Below are 24,722 nucleotides of genomic sequence, written 5' to 3'. Positions count from 1 at the left end.
GATTTATTAAAGTAAACGTTTTTTTTATTTTCAGTACAAATAAAAAACGTTCATAACTACGATTTCAAAATTGATTCTCGAGGGTTAGTAAATACTATCCATGCAAATCAGTTACATTTTACTTAAATATAGTAAGTAGCAAAGTAAACTATATGCAAACTTATTGAATCTACACAATAAAATTGCGGTAACTTTGCACTCAATTAGATTGAGTCATGACACACTAAAAAAAGTTCGATAAAGTCTACCATAAATTTCTCAATATCATATACTTATAAAAAAATTGTAAAACAATTTAGTTTATATAACCGACAACAGTTCATCTACTTATGTATAATAAAAACAGAATAATTAAACAATAAATCTGACTTATTTAGAGAAGCTTGAATTTATCTAAAAATGTTCAGAAACTTTTATTGATCAAATAACAAATGTCTACAAAACCCCTTTTTGACAATCAATACAGTATTAATGTGATGTCACTATTATTGTGATCAGTGTTCACTTTAGTTGAGCTCTTAACTCTTACATATCAATGCATGTTTATCTCTGACTGTTGAGATGTTTTACTAAATCAGTCAGTCTACATCGGATGTTTAACTAAATACTAAAACCATATTTGCTGTAGCAAATGAAAGTCTGCTTATGAGGTAGTTTTTCAGTTGTGAATTTCTAAGCTCAACTGAATTCAGTCGATTTTAATTCGGTAATTTTCCATATAGTTTAATTTGCTACCTGATATACTTAAGTCAAATTTAACTGATTTGCATTATTTTCAAAAACACTTCCGGTCAGGAAAAGTACTTTTACTGGGTGATTAAACATCCAAACAATCACATGACTCTAAATTAAATCCTTGCTAACACTTTACAATAAAGGGCTAGTTAACATTAGTTAACAATGAACAATTGAGTTTTTCAGCATTTATTAATCCTTGTTAGTGCGAGTTCATGTCAATACACTTATTCATGTTAGTTCATGGTGCATTATAATGTTAAGAGTGACAACGTTTGACTTTTGATACTGTATTAGTAAATGCTGAAATGAACATGAATTAATATAAATAAATGCTGTAGAAGTACATTGTTCATTTTTACTTCATGGTAGCTAATGCATTAACTAATTGTTAACAAATAGCCTTATTGTAAAGTGTTGACAAATAGTTATTAGATTAGCACTTGAAACTGTTTCATTTACAAAGGGGATGTTCATATTTAATCCCTTTGCTTTGTCAGTCAATGACAGAAGATATTTTTCATGAACCGTCATTTAAAAAAGTAAGATGAGAAACTGTTAAGCTAAACAATGAGAAACAGAGCATTAGAAATCTCCCTTTTGTTCCACACTTTTATTGCATTAGAAAGAAAATACAAGAGCTTTCATCCATATTCTATCTGAACCAGTATATTCTTGAGATAAGATTGTCATTCACAGTAAATGCATTGAAGGTTATCGGAAAACATCCTTATTTACAAACAAAAAAATATAGTGTTGACGGTTTCAGTTATACTAAAAGTGAGCCGTAATTATACCTCTTTGGAATTAAGTTGTTTTGAGTAAGTAATTGACCGAATTGTATTTATTATTGTTTTGCTATTAGAGGAAACTAAATATAAGTAAATATTAGTTGACCACATAGGACACCAGGAAAACGGAAATAGTTGTGGGAATAAACTAAGAATACAAAATTTTCTGGTAAACACATTAAGTGAAATGTTTTGGCACGTATATTTTCTATTCAAGTAAAGTGCAATACTTTATCCAGACATTGCTTTCTGGATCTTGGTCCCAGACGTTGTATTCCAGGTATAATGCTTAAAAACTAAAAAGACAAAATGCTTAAAAAAGCTAATGAACAGACAACATGATAGCATAATGCTGACTGCCACCAAAAACACTCTTACCTCAGTTTGTAAAATAAAATAAGGTCCTAAAGCTCTATGATACATGCAGTAATACCATAAGAGATAAGACATTCCTATCTAAAGCACAGTTTATGTAAAGCAAAATCCTACTAGAATGACATTGGGAACACAATTTTATTAATGCACAGAACACCTACAGCTAAAGGGACAATAACATCACAGCTCAAATAACAAACACGTTTAATGAAAGAATTCTCTAAAATGATGCTCTTAAACCTTCAGGAATGCCTCTCGTCATAAGGGAAATGTATTGTCTGTATTAATGATTGCTGTCAAAAGAGCTTCCATTCTAAACACTCCTGTACTGTTTGACAGGAAAACGTATGTGTGAAAATATATTGTTCTGTATTTCTGAGTCAACTGCTGATTAACTTATTAAGTGCTTTAGTCTCTTGGGCCAGTTGCATAAACATAGCTGCAAAGTTTAGACTGTGTCTTAACAATGAGTCTCACAGTTAGTCACGACTAATCATTCTTACTTTTTAGATGTCAATTAGACTGATCCACCTTTATATGTAACTGACTTAAAGAAGTTCTGTCCATTCTCGTAGAAAAAAATGAGATGACCAACTTGTAAGACTAGTCTAAGCAGTTTATGCAACCGGCCCCATGGTTTAGGCTCTGAATACACACATTTAAGCTTTTTAGATAATGTGGACTGCCAGGAGCTCCTAAGTACACCAAAAATAAGTTCAAAGGTCAACGATGTCACTGCTGACGCTGACAGAGTCATCATGTCGATCGACTTTTAGGTAAGTGTGATCCCCCCTGTTGTTCGATTGTGAACTTTCATTATCAGGGGTCAGAAACGGCCTGGTGCTTTCTGCACTGGTCATCAGGGTGCTAGGGGACGGGTGTAGCGAAACTGGGCAGGACAGAGAAGAAGGCACTGGTACCTCCGAGACCCAACGGAAGCCCTGATGGGTGGGTGTTGGAGGGGCTGTGACTTGGCGACTGGGCACAGCGCTAGGAATACAGCGGCCCAGACCTGCCGAGGAATCTGAATACAATGTGTGCTCATCACTACTCATTGAAAGCGTGATTTGGGGGTCACTGTTCCGTCGCATCCACAGTCTCGGAGATGGAGGAGGCGATGGAAAGTGGAGCGGATGGAACAGGCTCGGCCCTGTCAGTAGATGCTCGCGGTGAAGTGCCTCATCAATGCTGCGGCTCAGGTCGATTGGGGTCGGAGGACGCAGATCAAAGTCAAAAAGCGAGGTGGCCGATTCCTTGTCCCCATCTGCTAAACTGCTATTTAAAGAATGCTGAGCGGGCTGAGAAAGTGCCTGAAGCCGTATCAATGAACCCGCTGAGCCCCCTGCAAAGCTTTTCGAATTCCGGCCGTGATTGCTGTCTTTTAGTGGGTCACGATTCCGTATCAGGCTCTTGCTAATGTCCACCCCTGACCTCTCCTGTCCTGCCCAGTTATTGGGCAATTCTCCGGCCACTCCACTGCTGCTGGATCCTCCGTTCCCACTGCTTTCAGATTTTCTTTGTTGCCTTACTTTCAGGCTTTGAACAATCTTTGCCCAACACGTGTGCCTGCTGTTAGAGTTAGATGATTGACCGGGAGAAGGCAGGTTTTCTGTGGCAGCTCCTTCTTGTCTTGGTGCTCTACATATTTGGCCTCCGCTTGGTCTCCAGAAGACCCATGAGGACACTAGAAGCAGAAAGAAGGCCCAGGCAAGCTCCAACAGACGTGCCCAGAACTGGCAGAGCCACCACCCCCAACGAAAAAGCCTCCAATCTCCTAGTAGCCCGTACAGCCACATACAAGAGTAAATATGCAATAGACAGCACAGTGCCCCAAGAAGAGCACACACTGCCAATACCCGTGCCAAAACCTGCACCTTCTGTCCACCCGTGCTCTTATTTTCAGCCCGAGCTGTGTGTTTGTGTGAAAGCTGCGGCAGTGCCAGGAAGAGGTAGCATAAACATATTGCCAGGCCTCCAGTCAGCGTGAGGCTCTGTAGGACGACTGGAACGAAGGGTGAGAGTGCAGGTGAAAGCAGGTCTGCAGCAAGTAAGAGAGTGCACTGTAGAACAGCTAAAATTCCCAACAGAGGGGGGCGCTGAAAGGCTGGAGGGAGCAAAGGTACTCCTGCCAAGTTTAATACCAGCATCACCAATGCAGCCTGCGCCAAAATAAACAGTGGCAACGATAGCGTGTATAAAGCTATTACGACAGGGGGTGGTAAGAGGACTCGTGTCCCATATGGGTCGAGAAAGAAGTGGCCCGCCCTCACTGCTCCTGCAACCAGCAAGAGACTATTTGTGAGCACCAGTTCGCCACGCTGAAGGCAGGGCATGCTGGGAGTTAGCGCTAGACCAAAGGCGGCACCAGCGGTCAGTAGAAGGAAGAGAGTAGCAGAACCGAATACATGCAGCTCCCATGCAAATGACAACGTGCTATGCAGATCTGCCCATACTAATTTGCTCCCATTGGTAGAACCGAGTTCATTAAGATCTTCATTTCCATCTTTGGAAAAATGGCAGGGGCCTACAACATTTGAACAGGGTCCCTTGGGTATGACAAGACTGGGGGAGGTAGGGCTCGATTTCACAGATGGCGAGACAGACGGGTCCTCTGCTGGATATCTGTCATTTTTTGCGGAGAATACGAAATGACCACGTCCTCTCGGCTGTGGAGAGGTAGTCTTAAGAAAAGAAGTCACATCTGTGGAAAGAAAAGAGGAAAATACATTATTATTGCATGAACATTGATAAAGCCCATTGCACAGAATCCGAAATTTGCGTTAAAAAATAAATAGGACCTCACATTGTGTCAACCACATTTACACACTGCCTCCAATATGTTCGTCCGTCATAAATACATTCGAACTGGGTTTGATTTTTCTGCGACTTTCACATCCGTAACAAGGATTTTTAAAGGTGTATTGACGATTCAGAGACACCTTACAAACCAGCGCCAAATACGAAAAGACGCAAAAGGAAATTTCGGACTGTATGTGCAAAGACCTTAACTGTTTAAAAACATGACCACATTAACACAACATCTCTTTATAATCATTTCGAAAAAAGATATGTTATATAAAAACCTTTATATAGGCACATTAATTCTTATCTTAGGTATTAACATAAGATATGATACATTTAAATAGTGATTTTTCACAATTTCATTTGAGGAGTCTCTTATCAGGGAATCCAAAGCGCTCCATAAGGTTTTATAATCTACTCTCAGGTCTGTTACCAAGCAACTAACAATGCGCAAGCAGCAGCTGTGCAGTGCATCTGAATGCACTGAACTTATTTATGTACAGCAACATTAGCCAGCAATATGCAGTCATTATATATATATCCTTCATTCTAAATGTATGTAAATGACATTTTTACATCTTTTACATTGTCAAAAGAATTAAAGTGCCGTTTTTGAAGAGTGCGCCTGTGCGTGTTAGAGGAACGTTGACACAAGACAGAGAATAGTTTGGTTCATGCAGGTACCACTCAAGTAATCAACATTCTGCTCAATATGTAGTTTGCGGATGAAATAACACTTAAACATTGGGCTGCACAATACAGACACAGAACAAATTAAAGAGACCAGTCTAGTTTTGCCTTCATCAGCATTTCTGCATGTATTAAGGACATTCCAGTCCAGTGTTTGTTGAATTCCAACAGAAACAAACCTCAGAAATGTGAACACATGAAAGTTGTGCAAAAAATCTTATTTTCAATTTTGAACTGATCCTAAAAACATGTAAAAACATAAAAGTATCAGCAATCCAAACAGTTCCAGTGTGTTAATAAATATCTTTTGAAGTGAATCGATATGTGTGTGCGAAAACAATATTTTAAGAGGCCGTTTCCATAAGACTATTTCAGCTAAAAACTGAAAACATTTTATGCGTTTTGGCTGTTCATTTACAGCATTTTGGGGGACTGAAAAGGCAAACTTTTGAGAACGGGTTTCAAAGTGCAAGTTTTTGAAAATGAAGGTATTATTGTTTCCTTGTAAACTCTGAAGGCGGCGTTTTCTAAAAAATATGATGTCATACGCATGCGTTCTACACGTTCAGTCTGTAGGCATGCGCGAATGGCGGCCTCCATGCTGCATGTTTTTGCCATGTGACATACTTATTATCATTTCTCTAGCAAAACGTAGATTTACAGCGCCACTACGACCAGCGGAGTTATAGTATTAATACTGTCTGCGATATAAACACACATACATGCCGACAGGCGTATTAAAAGCACTCTTAGATTGAAAACAGTATATGCGGATTTCTTTATAGCGCAACACCTCCAAGCACTGGCCTGGCATGCATAATACAGAGTTTTTATTCGTTTTCCCAGATCCATGTAAATGCAGACGGTTTTGAAAACGCAATTTTTTATCAGGTAAACTTACTCTGCAGAACACTAAAGAAAATATTCATTTCTGGGTGAACTTTCACTTTAATCTCATTGTTTCTATTGTTTCCACTCTTGACTAACAATGTAATGTTTCATCACCTAAAAGGTGTTATCCTTATTGAAAACTAGTTATCGTCGTCACCATATTTGAATTTATTGTTCTTATAGTTTTGTTTTTTTGTCAAATAAGCTCGCCCCCACACACAACATCTTCAGAAGACATGTTAACACGCTGGAGTTATTAAGAAGACTTTTATCATGGCTTTCATGATGGATGGATGTGTTGAGTTGGTGCTTCTAATGAGTTGGAATGTTGGATCATTTGTTTTAACGTACAAAACGGAAATAAAACATTTAAAAGAAAAATACGCATTTTTGTTTAATTCTATAAACTAGTGAATGCTTCTGACAAATTTCTAAAAAATATCATATTTGAGATCTACAAACTTCGATTTTTTTTGTTTGAACAAAGGAAACAAGTTCATATTTGTGTTTAAATAACACAATACCAATGTTTTACATGTATTTTATAAAAACAACTCTCAGATATCTTATTATTTTAAAGTATCTTAATGTTTTAGATACAACTTAAAAACATAGGCTAAACCAACTATGCCAACGTGTCTTACGAAGGGCCTTTCTCTATTATAGTGACCGTGTTAATCCTAAAAAAGGCTAAAAACTATGTCATCTCTCCCTCGGCTGCAGCTCTCAGATCTCCATCTTGCTCCAGAACAACAGAACTCAGATATTATACCACTTCTCAATGGATGCGTTTCAGTATGCCTTTGTCTCGTATAAACATTTACTCAGTCTACGTTCTGCTTTTCACTTCTGGTTGTCTTTAACTCCAGCTTCTGTCTCTCCTTTCTAAACATACCTAGATTCTCCACCTCCTTTCTTCTCCTGTCCTCTCTTTACAGGCACACGTTTGTTAAGCTTTTCTGTGTGAATGTGACCAGCTGTGTTATACAGAACTATTTGTCAAAAGCACAGCTAACCCTGTTGAATAGATAACGTCAATCTTACCTGTAGTGCTCTTTTGATGGGTATTGCTTGACAATGTCAGATTTGTAGATGCTGTCGGTGTATCTTCAGTGATGTTGTCTACTCCTTTGTTTCCTGTCCCCTTTAAAAGGTCCTTAGATATTGTTGCTAATGTTGCAGTGATTGTTGGTTGCGAGTAGTTGGAACTAAAGGGGTCCACTTCTGATAACGGTGGCTGTATTTGTAGATCGTCTGTGCTTGTGTTGGTTCCACTGTGAGATTGTAGAGTTGTTAACTGTCTTTTGGGCTGAAGTACAGCTGGAGGGGTTCTGCCTGATAAATGACAAATTAAATGTGTGAAATCATATACAAACATAAAAGCAAAAGTTTTGTTTCAAAGAAATGACCATAATTAGTTTCTCGACATTTATAAAGATTTATGTTTTTGTCATCTCGCTCACTTGACAATTAATTCAATTCATTATTGCGCTCATTTCAGCATTATTGCATACATTACCTACCTGTTTCCAATCGAGTCCTGTTAATGTCCCATTGGCCCATCCTACTGGAAGAAGTCTGGACATCATCATTTATATTGGCTGCTGTACTTGCGGAAGGGCTGGTTTGGAATGAAGGGTTGACTGTTGGATCTTTATGGGTTTGGGCTCCGATTGCCGGGACACTAAAAGCTGTCTGGATGTGTGGTCTGTACTGGGCATGAGCGTTTGTTGGTGACCGCATCAAATCAAACTCTTCAGGTATGTACACATCTCCTGACCCAGTCGTTAACCAGTCAGCATTCTTGAATTCAAGCCCAGTCTTGAGTATAACGTTGTCGCTCTGATCGGTGAATGGAGGTTCAGTTGAATGGCTCCGGGGTGTTCCAGTATCAACAGAATCTTGTGGTAGTTTGTCAGTGTGGGTAGGTCTTCTTCTGACTCGACTTTTGGGTGAGAAATAATGGAGAAAACCATTATGTGAAGGTTTTGCTGACAATATATCTGCAATATTTTTGCGTTCGGTTCGTTCATTTGATGATTTAACGGATCTTTTCCCATTGGAATGACTTTGTAATGGTCTGACAATTTCTAATGCAACATTTCCAGCATGTCCGTGGTCCTTTCTTTTGTTAGACGCTTCCGTCTGGCTCTTCGCATGATAGAAAACCAGGTGGTGTTTTGGGTGATTGGACGGAGGAGAAAGAGAGTTTTCATTTCTGATTGGCTGAATGAGATGCAATAAGAGAAAGAGTGTGAGTAGAGGCACCATGGTGACTCTCTTCTCTGTGGTGAAGCCACCTATGCCTGTGGTTGGTAGTTGGAATCATATGTTCACCTCTTTCTTCTCATTTCTCCTCCTACAGAGACAAACACAGAAACTGCCAGTTAAACTTCCAAATACTAGAATAGAAATTCCCATTGTTGAGCAATACAGCATAAGAGTCACATTCTCTGTTAATGTCAATCATTCTAAAGATATTCACTGGATGACAGTTTCAGACTCCGACAGCCCATTACAAACCTGAAACTAAATACAAAGTAAAGTTGACAAAGTAACAATTTCATCTGATGTCCCCTGTAAGTGTGCACTCTGTTGAAACAGCTGTACCTTGAAGTCTCAAAGACTGATTGACGGTGCGTATAGAGATATATACGCCATTCCCTTTGACCCCAGATGCATCCATTATTGAGAAAGTCAATATTTTGCAATAGGTCTAGCTTCAGTGTTAACTAACTATGGATGTCTGCTCAGTTTCATTTCTTATTGTTTTAATACTTATGATAATTGATTTCCACATTTAATAGGCGAGATGGGCTGTTCCGAGTGAAAAGACCCTTCGTGTGGAATTTGATTGACAGGCGACCGGACCAATCACATCATAGACTGACAGTCATATGATCCGCGCTGAAGGAGTGCATCTCATCAACACTGCCAGAATTTGATCTTTCTTTATGATAATAATCACAGCTTTACCCATTGCCTAAACATGTCAGAACAAATGACGCTATAAACACATTGTGTCGTTACAGCAAGCACAGCTTCAATCTTTATTTTATCGACTTTAATACGAGTTACTTTCACATCCTGAATACGTTCTTCAAATGCATATTGCAGACTTATTCTTACCAAATAGTTGTATTTTTTTTTACAGAAATGATTATTTCACGATAATATTGTTTAGTGCAATGGGAGACCATAAGCTGGTGTCGGACATTACAAAATGGGGCGGGCTTTACAAAGTGTCATTTGGCACTCAAGCTTAAAAAACACACAAGACAATTTTTCATTGTATGGAATCTTTCACTAGCTTTTCATTTCAATATATAATTTCATCTCTACTCTTTTTTTTTCTCTATAACTCATTGCCCCTTTATCTGCTGTCTTTTTATAAGCTGTTAAAGCATATCTTATGACTTACAATGGGAACAGTGAAGACCATAAAGATGAAAAGATAATAAGAAAACAGAACAGTCCAAGAAGGAAACAGACAGGTGTGGTCCATCTCCAATGTTTTACTCTTTTTATGCAGTTTGTGTTTGTTCAGCTTGAGCCAATGTGTTCTGACATGTTTAGTCCTTGTGTTATCAGGAAGAAGTATATCAGTATTTGTTTTGTGAATAAAAACGTTTATGACAAGTTCTAACAGGAGCCTTCAACCTATTACAAACTGAAAGTCACTCCCTCTGTTGATCTTTTCCTACAATCTTTGTTTTTGAAAAGATGTAATCTGTGTAGGTGACAAGTCACGCGTCACTCCTGCTGCATATGCTTAAGAGAAACACAAACACACTTTAACACTCGGGGCAACTCATAGTAAACTGTTGAATGGGCATGAATGATACCTCTGATCAAACAAAGTCATTTCAACAAATTGATCAAAACCTTCCACAGATCTTTCTAGCTGGGCATCAGTGGGCCTGTCACAATAACGTGTGATGAACTTATTTTTTTCTACAGCTGTTTTTAATCAGTTGCATAAAAAAATAAGAGACCACTCCAAATATTCATTTCAAATCAACATTTCTAGATGTATTGTGGCCATTCTGGTCCAGTGTCTGTTGAATTCAACAAAATCAAACCTCGGGACTGACATTAAGTCATCCAACAGCAAATGTAAAAGACGCATGAAAACTGTGATAAAAATCAAGGTATAAAAAAATTTGGTTACTCTTTACCACAAGGTGCTATTTGTTAAAATTTAGTTGAACTAACAACGGACAACTAATACTAATACAACATTTATTAATGTTAGTCCATGTTAATTTCAGTATTTACTAATATATTATTTAAATCAAACGTTGTCACTGTTAACATTAGTTAATGCAAAACGAATTAACACGAACAGCTGACATGAACTAACATTAACACGGAGGAGTAAATACTGAAAAACTAAATTGTTCATTGTCATCTAAAAGAATACAGAGCATCTCTTCTGTTATTTTGACCTGTTTTCATTTCTTGCAAATAAATGCAATATCCAGGTAGGAACAATGTTTTTATTTGAAATTTGATAGAAATATTGTTAGTAGTAGTTCACAGAATAAAACAAAAATGATAATTTTACCGAAACACATACTTAGAAATAGTTGATTTTAAAATCAGAAAAAGGGGCTCTGAAATGGTCTTTCTATTATTTCCGCGGCTGTAATGATGGAAGTTCAACTTTTCCAATAACAGAGATTACGAGATTAATTAGACATTGAGGTTGGAAGGATTTTTTTAAATAAATAAAACATCCATAAATAGTCATTAAAAATGTCCTTTCATGGCTTAGTTATTGCTATAATATGTACCAAGTTACCCGAGAGCACTTTACATCTTTATAAAACCTATTAGCCCAGAAGAACACTGTTTGCAGCTTTTGTTTACAGTTCATGAGTGGGATGGTTATGTTTTAGTTGGCTTCTTATCGTTTGCCACCGTTTCTAAACTAAGAGGACACACTTAAGTCTATATGGATTTATTCTTCCGAACTGGGGGCTTGTATCGGGAAAACACTAGATAACTTCTCGAGTAACATCTTCTCATCAGATGCTTAAAACACATTTATTGCACCCCCAAAAGTCACAACAAGGTCATTTTTATATTTTATGATGATACCGTGACAGGCCTGCCTGTGCCTGTCAAGAACGTCTTGAACACCCTAAACACAGAGCAAAACACATTCAATTTTTTGTCTTGAAATAAGAAATAAAGACTGAATGCTAATAAAAGTCTAAACCAGGAGAAGAAAACCTAGAGAAATTGTTAGATGGTGGCCACCGCATGGATTGAAAGAGACGTCTGTTACAGCAGCTGGTCTCTCATGCACACTCAGATTCCATACAGTCAAACGTTTCCGTACATTTCCGTGAATGTTTCCAGGCATAGACATTAAACAGAGGCCCATTTGTAGTGAATGAGATCAGGGCTGTGTGTAACCGTGTGTGTGTCAGAACTAACCAGCCAGAGAATTACAGCATTCCTGACAGTGTAGAAACACAAGCGTATGGATTACTTGTGTTGGGTTTAGTGTTTGTGCGATGAATAAATATACAACTGTAGCACACGTGCGATACAGTTTGAATTGTGCGTGAGAGAGTAGTATTTACTGAGGTTAGATATAGTATTGATTTAGTACATTAATTATACAATTTAGTAAGGTTTAAAAACACTACAGTAACTTTTCTGTCCTTTGTCAGTTTCTTTTCTATTTATGTGATGAATTCTGAGATGATTAAAGCAGAACTCTGCAGAACTCTAAACCTCTGTAGCAGCACTGGTGCTATGAGTAAAAGAACTGTACGTACAGCCCCGCAGCAGTTTTACATAAACAATTCAAGCCTCAAAGGAACGTCTCTCTTTAATTCCTGAGCAGCCTTAAAACCACTTATACTACACAGATGATATCAACCCGCTCATGTGCTCGCCCATGTAAGCCAAATGCTTCTCCGGTACACCTGGCTGAAGACAAACTTGTTTTCATAGGGCACACAGCTGGGTGGTATGACTTCATGGAGCATTTCACGCTAAAATATACAAATTCACAATGTATATGAATGTGAACTTCAAATAGTGCGTATACCACAATACACCAGCAGCTGCTTTACATTAGATTCAATGTCCCATTCAGTCACAACTCTGATTGATCTCATTGATAATATTAGTTTTACAGTTGCAATGCGTGATTTTTCTCTCTGTATTCCAACATCTGGACAACATCTTTGCCAGAATAGACGGTAAAAAAGAGGAAATCACTGTTCAAGGTTTTAGTTCATGTTCTACCAGTTCACCAAGTTATTAAACACGTTATTATAGAAGAAGACATTGTGGAAAATGGACATGCTGTTCTCTCACATAATTTCTGTCACTGACTGACAGTCTCTGAAAACATTTCAGTTTAAAGGTGTGCAACGGTGTTTCATTCATTCTGACTTCTTACCAATGTTAAACGTGTTGTCTTCTCATGCTTGACCCTAACTTGTCAAAAAACGTGTTGGATGTATGTATTTCTGTGCTCGAAACACTCGAGCATTTGTATAGGTTTCGGAAAGTTTTTTTCGAACATGAAAATCTGTTTCGTTACGACTTTTCTTAGTCCCTTATTGGACAATTCTGCCGGAAAAGCACGCCCACGCTTCAACCCATTAGAGCGAGAAGAAAGAGCATGTGCACACGTCAACAAGCTGGAGAAAGAGAGAGAGAGCACTGAGTTCACAAAGTTCAGCTGTGTTTGTTTATTCACTGCATTTCGATGATGAATGTCATATAAACGGTGCATATAACGCTGGATTTGGAGATGGTTTGAAAGTGATTGATGGAGCAGGTAAAAGACGGCGGACATGAACCGCACGCGTCAATTGAAACGGAGTCATATATGTCTGTGTTTTGTTTGCAGTGGGTTCGGGTGCAGGTCATATGTTTCGGGAAATGATCGCACAGCTGTATGTGTCTTTTATCAATGTGATCAAACTCTATGAATATTTGAAAGGTGCGGTACTATTCTGTTGAGACTCAAGATTATATGCAGAATCTGAGTTATGGCAACTTGAAAAAAATTCTCTAAACCTGTAAACTGACAATCTACTCATAAGTTAAGATATAGTTAAGCTCTCCATCTGAGGAAAAAAGGAGACTATCAAAGCATAACTGGCTACATGTATAGTAGGCCTCTATTGTGATGAAATGACCATGTGAGTATTAAGTTCCTTCTGAATGGAGCTGAAGGGGTGGAGGTGATTCAGTGGTTTGGGAGTCCTGTGTCTGGGTTTCAGTTTTAAATGACAGGAAACCCTCTTTCTACAAGGACTGATTCGAAACAAGTTGATTCAAGCCAGATGGTGCAACCGAAAATAATTTGTATGAGGAAAAACTGTTGCAATCACACTGTTTAACCATAAATGAACACAAAAACATCACTATATGAGAGTGTATTAGATAAGCAATTTTCCCTTTCTGAAACCGAGTCTGTATCCAACCGCCTTGTAACAGGGTTAACCTAGCTGGTTAAACGTCATGGGAAGTAATGACTCACTGCAGCAAAGAAAGATTGAAAATCACACATACGTTTGATTTGACAGCTGTTGTGCAGAGAGGGAAATCTCAGTTAATAACTTCAGCAGTTCCTCTACACATTCAGTCTTTACAGAAATAGATAACACTAGGCTTGTTTATTGAAGGAGGGGCTCGATCCCATGACCCGCCTCCCAAGCAAACAAAGTACGCTCTGACGACGTCGACAGTTCTTCTTCCTTTGGTCATCGTGACATTAGTGTATGACCACATTCTGAGGACGTCTTGGCAACGTTTCAATTCTTAGAATTTTTCTTGCGTTCCAGAAACATCAGAGCCACATTCTCAAATAACATGATGATTTAATCCCATGGAGAACATTGAAGCAACATGATGTACTGGTCTTCAGAATTTCCTGGACACTGGTCATTTGATTAATGAATCTGGTCATTTCTATTTGTAGAAATCGGGATGTTGTACAAAACGGGATGTTGCGTCACTGCTACTTAAACGAGAGGTCACACAATGACGTTTTGATCTTCTATTGTTCTCACGCACTCACGTGATACAAATTCGCAGGCAAAGTTTACCAAACTTGAACTTTGGTACACAGCGAAATGCAAAATATTTCCGCACAGGCTTGCGTTTCTGGTCGGTCGCATTCGCATGCGTATGAATGGAAGTCATTGGAGGGAAAATTCAAATGTGACCTCGGCTTTATATGACAGCACCATTAAAACTGCGTTTCTATTTATTTAGTGCATGTGTCTGATATGTGCGCCTTCTCTTTTCTGCAAAGAGCCGCGCGCTCGCATCGTTTAAACGTTAGCGGTCATTTATTTTACCTCACTGCCTGATATATTAGGATACTTAAGCAGTTCATTCAAATTCTTTCTTTACTTTATACCTTACAGATGTGAGACACATATTTTAGTGATTTTTGATCGATTTGGCGCGTTTAAATGAACGGACCCTGATGTTTGTGAGTGTGACCAAAGAAGCATTTGATTGTTGTTTCTAAAAACAGACAACCTGCTAAACTTATGTGTTAAGACAAGAATATAATGTTAATCTTAAAAATTATGTTAATTCATCTCGGTCAATAAATATCTGCTTTAAATATTCTGTTGAAGTCATTGATTATTTATGTCATTTACCACCAGGGGCGCTGTAACGGGGGGAGGATGAGGACAGCTTTAAGAATCTATCAAAATGTATCGTGTAATCTGCTATAGTTATCCTGGATCGTTTCATTTAAGTCATTGTAGAATCATTTTGATAAGAAACAGTCCTAAAAATCATTTAAGGTTATAGCGGTTTTCTCGAGTTCACTGTTTTAATAATCTATCGTTATTTTTGCTTGTTTGAAACCTGTTATGAATATGATGATGATCATAATAATAGAAGATACACAAGCTTTGGTCAAGCATTTCGTGATTTAGTCTTATTTAAGAGAGAAAGTAAACTTCTAGAAAAGATGTTTTGTTGTTGTTTGTCATGTTTAAATGTTACAATTGTATTGGTGTGTGGAACAGCTCAAGTAAACTGTATGTGTGCAAAAATATTTGTAACTTGGTAATGTAATTAATATTTGGTTTAGTTGTTTTATTTATAGACTAAGATTTACAGACTCATTTTTCAATTAGTTAACTAATAAACCGTTCAAATTTATTTATTTTTTGTCTCTTATAGTAAGCAATACGCAATATCTCTTTGGGGGCCGGAGTACAAATTAGCCAGAGGGCCCAGAAACCCTAGCGGCACCCCTGTGTACTACAGTATAAATTAAATATCTGATTGTGATGTACAATGCTGTGTTCAGTTTTATTCATCGTTGTGCTTTATACATATATGAATAGAAAACTACTCCAGTTATGCATACCATTTAATATATAACGCACACATTAAATCAATTTAATCCTCCATGTGAGGGATGATAAATGTTTGAATAAAAAACGATTTTAACAACGTTTATGACGTGCTCATCACGTATTAGAAAAGTAATTTTGGTACGTCACTGCAACGAATATGGTACGTTCCAGCTATGTCTTAAGAAGGTAATCACCACGTCGCAGCAACTTCAAATGTACGTCGTCACAACCATTATGAGAATCTCAAAGTTACGTCGTGGCATCGTCCGTTCCAAGTACGTCGTCACAACGTAAGTGTGTAGATGAGTCGATGCGCACCCTTATTGCGCATTTCAAATTAGGCGCATTTGTGGCGCGTTCTGAGTCAGCAACATTGCCCATCATATGCGCAAACGGAGTGTGACAAACTGCACTTTGCGGTCGCGTACTCTGTCGATATAATTACGAACACGTTCTGTTGCTACACGAAGACATCAATAAAGCATCATGTGTATCTGTAATGTAACAGTTTGGTCGTGACATTGACGCTACCTGAGAGAGATCTGTTGACTGCAGGTAACGTTTAGCTGTCACGAGCGAATCCATTACCCACACACAAGAACACGCGTGTATTCGACACGATTCATTTATAACCTGGTAATTTAAAGAGTAAATGTTTCTTACGCTTCGTTTTCTCCTTTGCTGTCTTCACGTCGTTGGTTTCGCATTCATTTGTATTTCCAGCGCAAACCAGATACTCATCCACGACAGTTCCTGCAGGCGCTATATCACCTTACCTCCTTCAGTTCTGCTGGAGAGACATTGCGACACAAAACACAGCCCATGCTCTCTCTCTCTCTCTCTCTCTCTCTCTCTCTCTCTCTCTCTGCCTCTCTCTCCCTCTCCTCTCTCTCTCTCTCTCTCTCTCTCTCCCTCTCCTCTCTCTCTCTCTCTCTCTCTCTGCCTCTCTCCCTCTCCTCTCTCTCTCTCTCTCTCTCTGCCTCTCTCTCTCTCTCTCTCTCTCTCTCTCCCTCTCCTCTCTCTCTCTCTCTCTCTCTCTCTCTGCCTCTCTCTGCCTCTCTCTCCCTCTCCTCTCTCTCTCTCTCTCTCTCTCTCTCTCCCTCTCCTCTCTCTCTCTCTCTCTCTCTCTCTCTGCCTCTCTCCCTCTCCTCTCTCTCTCTCTCTCTCTGCCTCTCTCTCTCTCTCCTCTCTCTCTCTCTGCCTCTCTATCTCTCTCCTCTCTCTCTCCTCTCTCTCTCTCTCTCTCTCTCTCACTCCTCACATGTGTATAAGCATGAACGCGCAGCGCAGCCTGATATTCTCACCTGAGTTCATCAAAGGCTGAAAATGACCTATGACCTATTCAGTTTTCTTTGTTCCATTTCGTATGTTTTATTCAACATGTATTTCGTATGTCATCAGTAGGCCCAATGTTTTTTACACATTACTTGTGCCTTTTCATGCTTACTCTTTTAAAAAGAGAACCACTATACTGTGAAGCACATTTGATAATACCAATCTTTTATTTTATATATTTGTAAGCATTTAATGAAGTGCGTCCTGTTCTGAATGTCTGTGGAGGGCTGGATAATCCCAGAGAGTTGTCACCTATCCTGTTCATCTAGACTGGATTATAGCAAATGACATTCATTACACTTTCGTGTTACCATAGACAGAAGCAGTCATAACACACACACACACACACAACATATTCTGTAATCCTTTAATTGATTAAGTCTTATTTATAAAAACCTGTTTAGGCATCGCCATTAAAACACTGTAATGAGCACAGTAGGAGACCACAAGAGATTGGACACAACAGAATTATGTGTTGCTCATAGAAGAGAGAATCAATGCTGAGGATATTCAGCGAGAACAAAACACATGCATCATTTATCATGTCATTGCATCACCTGTGTGTGTATGTGTGCGGTCCTATTGGTAAACACATTCAATATGTTGCAACTATGTCTGTTTGTTTAAAAATTTAATTGAAGATGATTGTTTCATCTCTTGTGTGATCATCGCTGCTAAATTTGCACAATACGCTCCAACCATGAGTGATTACTGTTAGATACGTGTGTCACTGTCTTTCAAATATTACCTACGGGTTATCTGCCGGTTAACAGGATTACAGTAATCTGGTCATTTACCAAGGCTATTAAAACCACATGCAGCTCTGGAAACGGGGGGCCCAAAATATTGAGAGCTTCCATTTGCCCCCAAACACTGTTAATTTCATAAAGTGGCAATTTATGCATTTATGTTATACAAAATAAAAACCTCAGGTATTTCCAGCACTGACCACATGAATCACCTCACTTCTTATCAACTGTCCATATGAGGCGAGACACAGACAAGCAGAAATAGAAATACACATTAAATGGAAACAAATAGACAAACTTACATCTGCTGCTTTAAAATGTAAACAGACAGACAGCTTTAACAAAAACAAATGCATTTTTTGCCTAGTGCCTTCAGGCAGCACAAGTTTCCTGTTCCTCACGTGTTTGTGCATGATTCCCTATGGCTGCCCAGTCAGAGGTAATGACATCACACACTTAACATCATCTGCACTATATGCTGGGCCATATCGCTGTTTTCTGTCACACATGGTCGTGATTGTTGTGTATAATGTAATGTAATATAAGTCCTTATGTGTGGGTGGCTCTCATTTAACTAGTTGTATCCCTGTATCACTGTATATATGTACTGCATATAACTCTTGGTATGTCTACTCCGTATATATCTGAAGAGTTTATTTGCAAAAACAGATCTCAAACAGATTTCCAATCAATATCAATCAAACTAAAGTTGGGTCGTGTTGATTGATAAAGTAACAATAGTTCAAAAATAAAGCAACTAACAGAAAAAAAACATGATTTTTGAGTTATCTATTTTTTATAGAACAGTAATATTTGAAATATGAAATTTCACCATATTTATAATTGTTTATGAGTATGGGTTACACAGAAAGTTACAGTTGGGAACACAACAACAGAGACTTTCCTTGACATTTGAATCTTTGTGCACCAGTTTCTACTTCCAGTGTGCTTGTCTGAATAAGGTGGTCTTTGACCATACAGAAATGTACAGACAACATAACATATTTGCTTGAGAACGGGAGCAGAGTAACTGGACTGCCACATGACTCGTGAAAAGTCTTTGGTACCCTGGTGAAACATTTCTGCTGTGTGAGTTATCGTGCCTTTGGCAAGTCTCTGAGTGAAAGAACATTGCAGCGTGGCATTGCATGGGTCATCCTTACATAAGATACTTGCTCAATCCAATCTCTCCTTTTTTTCATTGTCCCTCTTAGTTTCTTTGGCTAGATGACATGGTATGAATGTTTAGGTTCTTGAGCTTATTCAATGAGACTGTTGACAAGGTTCTAAAAGGTTCCTCTTGTTTCATCATATGGAGTGGAGTTGCGTTTACATGTCAGATGTAGACGCCTGTCAGAACTAACCACAATAAAGATGAGTTGCTGATCCGACTGCACACATAGCAAACACAGAAAAGAGGCAAAGGTTTAGAAGACACTAGAAAACATGTTTTTATTTCATAACCTTCCTTTGACAAACTGACCCAAAGAGTGATTGGGTAGTGTTAGGATTCGTTTGTGGGATTAAAAGGAGTTCTACCCACCAGGAAAAAAAGCGACAAAGATACAGCAAACTGCAAAAGATGAAATGCATACTGCTTACATGCATGTTTATACACTTTAGAAAAAAAACACAATGTATTACTTTTACGAAATAAAAACGTTTATTTCAATATTTAAATCACTAAAGTATTCCTACTACTATACCAGGAACTTTGGGAGACAAGTTTGACGAGAAAGAAACAAATGCCTGAGAGAGCACAATAAATTGCACACTTAAAGGTGCACCGTAAATAAAGTGTCAGATGCTGTCTAGGTTTGTTAAAACATTATATTGTCCAACATCCGCAAGGTTTCGGTCTGAAAATGTTTAGGGTTCATAGGATAAGGCCTTTATAATGGACTGCAGGGAACAGTCTTTAAAACCAGACTCAAGGAGTTCAGCTATAGGGCCATCTAGTGGTCCCTCACTGCGCTTGCGCAAGGAACATAGCTGGATGTGAAGGGTTAGTCAATAAAAGTTTTCACTCAAACCAGTTGCCTGTAATTTTCAGGTAATCCATATTATCTTGTTCTGCAGTGTTCAGTTGGGGTTACAAACTTGGCTTCTGTGGCTCTTCAGAAGTTTCACACCTCTTGGTTAGTTGATGACAAAATGAAATGTGTCCACGATGGTTGCACTTAAATGTAGATTGTAGAGCCAACTCTTAATTTTATAACAAGTTTTATACTGACCGGTTCACAAAGCCTGATGGAACAACAAACTGTTGTGTGTGTTGAAATGCAGATTTACGCAGCACGTCTGAAAGCGTACAGGTGCGCATAAAAAAAAAATCCTCTTCTTTAAAATCACAAATAAAATCAATCAGTTTGTAATCCAGACAAATGCAATACATTCATTCACTACACTAATTATTTACTAAATCACATTGTATTAAGGGATTGGTTCACTTCAAAATTTGCCCCCATTGACTTAGTAGGAATAAAAATGACTGGGTCACATTTTGAAGTGAACTTCTTCTTTGAAGGTCATCCAGAAATTAAAATTCTGTCATCAAATACGGTCAAATGTGTATACATTTATTTTGGAGAATTATGGAAAATAAACAGTTCTAGGGCACCTTTCACAACCATTTGAATTTTTACTACTATGGTAGTCAAAGATGTCCCAGAACTGAAAATTGCGAACATTCTTCAAATATCTTCTCAACAGAACAAAGTAATTTATACAGATATGAGATTACATGAGAGGAAATTATGAAAGTTTTCATTTTTTATCGAACTGTCCCTTTAAAGTTTCGATGGATCAGATGACATGATCTGCAGTTTCACAAGTCATGTACTCTGACGCTTTTTGCTGATTTTCCTCTTTTTCTGTTTTTCTTCATCTCCATCATCTCTTTTTTCTTTGATCTTTTTTGGCTCATTCTCATCCTTCAGGACAGGAATGTCTTCCTTTAGCTTCTGAAATCTTTTAAGATCAGCACAAAAAAGTACCTAACGCACAGAAGGCGATAAATGAGGTCAACCAAATGTACGGTAACTGTATTAACTGATGAATGTAGTGCAATATAACTCACCGAGTGAGCCCAGCCAGCATAAGAACCCCAGAGGTTTCTAAAGAAATCACCTGCAAACAGAGAAACAAACATGACACCGTTATTCAAGTTATCTTATATAAAAGTGACTTGATTGATTTGTTTTATTATTAAACAAATAGCATAAACTAGCTGACATTTGTTCATGGTTTATGCACTGACCAATGTCTTTGTAGACTTTATCGGTCAGGGTCTTTTGGCTGATACCGGCGGCGCAGTTGTAGTCCCGTTTGGAGATCTGCCACACGTGTGTGTCCACAGGAACAGCCTCAGCCTTGTCCAGTGACATCAGACACACACAGTCGGCCACCTGAACACCAGGCAAAAATACATCTCAAGGAGGTAAGACAGATTCTGTTGTGTGTGGCATTAACAAACCTCAGCATTCAACTGGGTGATATTTATACCTCACAGACCTGATGAGTCACTATTTAGATGTAAGTTTGTTGTATGTAAATATGCTTCTTCAACATCTCAAATGTCTTTCTAATCATAGTTTGCCCATCTGCACAAACAACTGTGCTGACTAAATGTACACTTACTTTGAGACCTACTCCAGGAAGTGCTCGGAGCGCATCTCTGGCCTGCAGGTAGGCAACGCTGCGAAGTGACTTGAGCCAGTCCGGGCCGTGAGAGTTCACGATGAGTTGAGCGCTCTGTTGCAGGAAGCGTGCACGGTAGCCAAAACCTAAATCACGCAGACGCATCTCCACGCTAGCATCTGTCAGACAGACAAAGAAAAATGGACCTTTGAAGCACTTTCATCATTTTTCATATGGTGTGGATGATATTGAGTAACGTATTTGTACATATGACACATCGGTGTCTATTTGAGCAATTCCAGAATTCCATCATGTGTTTGTACTGTATATTAAAGTGTATTATTGACCGTTATACAAATTTCATGTTTATCATACCCCTGCTCTCTATTTTCTTATTAATACAATGTTTTCTCTCATTTGTTCCTACTTTTGTAAATGTGTTAAGCAGATGCACAACAAGTGGGATCAGTGTACAGTCAGACTGTCATTGAAAGCTGTGGTACTTTATGCGCAAAAATACAATTAGTGCTGGTATACCTGAAAGAACTGGCAGAGAGGGAAAATCATGATAGGCCACATCATCCAGCGTGCAGAGGGGTGTCCCGAGTGTCTGACACAGTCTGTCAATCATCCCCTGAATCCGTGAGATGTGGTTATTAGAGCTACAAATGAATGAGAAAAGACACTCGCTGGGGTCCTGACGCAACATACGCACTCCTGAAAAACACAAACAGAAAATAAGTTATATTTTCAATATATATTTTGCATGTTCTTCTGATTGACCCATATAGAGTAGGAAAAGCAGAAGGTTGCGCCGAAATCAATGTTTTTTCCAGACATAAGTTAAAATGTTGGGCTTTGAAATGACATTTGTGATTTAATTTGTTTTAGGTTCATGCCAGAAGATCATTGTTATAGGTTGAACAGGACAATTTGAGGTACACCAAGACAACAGATATTAATAAAATGTGCCACTGCCATCATTATGAATGGGGAGGGAATTTAACTCCTAACAAAACATTATATGAGAAATCCTCAGTAATGTACCAGATTCATCCAAAAACAAAAATGAGTTTTTCGTTTAACACTTTACAAACAGGTTGTACAATTAGTTATTGCAGTAGCTAATATGTACTAACTATGAACAGAAGAGATTATTTGCAAAAACTTTTTTGGAAAATCATGCTATTTATTATGTTATTAAGATGTTCATTATAACTTAATCAAAACATCCCACTTGCAGTTTGATTGACATTAATTGGAATGCACACTAATAAACACGATTTTCTGAAAATGTTTAAAAACAAAATGTATTAATTTTAGTTCATGATGATTTTACTATTTACTATTACATTGTTATAATCAAAGGTTGTAACTATAACATTCAAAAGTATATTGCTCATTGTCACGTCATGTTAGTTTTAACTGCATTTACTAATGATAACAAATGATTTCTTTTGTTGGATAATCCATTCCAGTGTTTATGCAAATTGAGTAGCATTTCAAATAATGAAAGGTGAACATTTAGTCAGAAATATCAGACAAATCGAATAAAAAGACATATATCTGTTTTTCCAGGAATCCTTTGACCTGTTGATAACATATCTAAAGTATGTTTAGCTCATCTGTAGGACTTGCAGTAATAGCATGCGAGTTGTACATTGTATACAATGTCTATGTATGCGTGTTTATATGTGTCTGTGTGTGCTTTATTCCCTTCTCTATTTCACTTTTAAGATGTATCTTACTTAACAACGTTTGTTGTTTTTCTTGGTTTTGGTTTTCTTGTACAGCTGCTTTGATCAATGTCAATGATAAAAGCACTATAATAAAATTGAATTGAACATGTACCTGTAAAGACATTAGCTATTTGTTTAAAGTGCAGGTCCACTGCGCTCCAGTGTCTGTAGTGGTCCTCTAACTTAACATCCAATTGGAAATAGTCCCTTAGGAGATCCTCATCTTTGTGGTCAAGATCTGACATCACAGTACACGTTTTCCCCTCTTCCTCTTTTATATCCATCATTCCTCCTGACCTTCTCTCCTCCTTGACCTTACACTTCTGTCCGCTTTCTGCTCCTGGATTCATCTGATGCCCATACACATAGTACCATAATGTGTTCTCTGTTTGGGTCAGTGTCCACACTTTCCCCCGCATTACACCAGTCCAGTGTCCATCTGCAGTCTCACGCCACCTGAGAAATACCAAGACACATAATCAACTAAATAAATGTCACAATGTATCCCGTTTACATATTCCTTATAGTGCCTGATATACCAGTACATGTTGTTAGAATGATGAATATCCAAAAGAGAAAAACTTGGCATGGGTAACGTGTAACACACCAAAGACACAGAAAAACACATATTCCCCCATATGACCCCTTTAACACCTGTCTGTAGATAAAGTTCAGACCTGCCCTACATTTCCCTCATTGTCATTGAATATCACATTATGTGAAGCTGCTTTTCAACAGTGCAAACCTGTGCTATAGAAATAAACAATAATAAGAAACATTAACGAAGTAGCAGTTCATCAAATACAAAAAAGGTGTTGATTTATGATTCAGATTGTACCGAAAAGTCTGACCGCATCCCAGTGTGAGATCCAGCCAGAGTTCTGCCCGACGGCACGAGAGAGACCTCCATGCTTTACATCCAGCAGAGAGCACGACATGCGTGGACATAATACCACTCTTACACCATGAGGAGAGATGACGTCAGCTAATAACAGAATAACCAAAGAAATGTGTTTTTTGGATTTAAAGATGCTATGAGAACATATGAGGAAATATCGATTGTTTGCACAAATCAAAAGTGAAACACCTTATAAATACTGTTAGTACCATCAACGCAAGTTAACCAAAATCACGAATATTGTACAATTATTTAAAACAAGCACGTGTCCGTATAGATGTAATTATTAGTGTTACCTAGAATAAGAGTGCACTCAATAATCCATTTAGCTCGAAGTGTTGCTAGCTATTAGCTAATACCTGGAACAGTTGTCCTCCAGGGGGCGCGTCGAATACGTAATATTTAAATCTCATGTTTCCCCCCCTTTGGACACATTTAATTCACGTTATTATTGGTATAAAATGTTAGTATAGGTTGGTATAAAGTTATTTATATTAATTTCAAGACATGTGACCTTACCACAAAATTAAACCCATCATCCTGGCGATATCACTTTAACTACTTAATAACAAATATGTGCCGATCAGCGGAAAATAACATACATAACTAAATACATGTAGGTTATTAACAAATCTTACCGTGTTTGTAAAATCCATTCAAAAGAGTATTTGAATAACTTTCACCGAGTTTAGCTGGACATATGAAAACGTTCC

The 24,722-nt window shown here is 38.1% G+C and overlaps 2 protein-coding genes across 3 annotated transcripts; both read right to left on the bottom strand.

The window, feature by feature from the left end:
- Nucleotides 1-1,329: 1,329 nt before the first annotated feature.
- On the bottom strand, nt 1,330-16,469 carry LOC130407296 (uncharacterized). Its single transcript, XM_056730072.1, has 4 exons — nt 16,313-16,469; nt 7,808-8,643; nt 7,329-7,619; nt 1,330-4,602 (listed from the first exon to the last, which is right to left on the bottom strand). Exons 2-4 carry the CDS (start codon nt 8,553-8,555, stop codon nt 2,618-2,620), a joined length of 3,024 nt encoding a protein of 1,007 aa, XP_056586050.1. The 5' UTR covers nt 8,556-8,643; nt 16,313-16,469; the 3' UTR covers nt 1,330-2,617.
- A 3,132-nt stretch (nt 16,470-19,601) lies between these two features.
- Nucleotides 19,602-24,618, bottom strand: ogg1 (8-oxoguanine DNA glycosylase). Of its 2 annotated transcripts, none has more exons than XM_056773023.1 (8): nt 24,529-24,618; nt 23,950-24,096; nt 23,224-23,567; nt 21,910-22,089; nt 21,373-21,551; nt 20,993-21,140; nt 20,813-20,862; nt 19,602-20,729 (listed from the first exon to the last, which is right to left on the bottom strand). In XM_056773023.1, exons 2-8 carry the CDS (start codon nt 24,057-24,059, stop codon nt 20,568-20,570), a joined length of 1,173 nt encoding a protein of 390 aa, XP_056629001.1. In that variant the 5' UTR covers nt 24,060-24,096; nt 24,529-24,618; the 3' UTR covers nt 19,602-20,567. The 2 variants fall into 2 exon arrangements, with proteins under 2 accessions (XP_056629001.1, XP_056629000.1); XM_056773022.1 differs by lacking the exon at nt 24,529-24,618 and adding an exon at nt 24,306-24,433.
- Nucleotides 24,619-24,722: the final 104 nt, after the last annotated feature.

The sequence above is a fragment of the Triplophysa dalaica genome, chromosome 18, assembly GCF_015846415.1.
Source record: "Triplophysa dalaica isolate WHDGS20190420 chromosome 18, ASM1584641v1, whole genome shotgun sequence".
In the NCBI taxonomy this organism is placed as follows: Eukaryota; Metazoa; Chordata; class Actinopteri; order Cypriniformes; family Nemacheilidae; genus Triplophysa; species Triplophysa dalaica.
The sequence above is the reverse complement of the archived record's forward strand: the minus strand, read 5'-3'. Positions and strand labels throughout refer to the sequence as shown.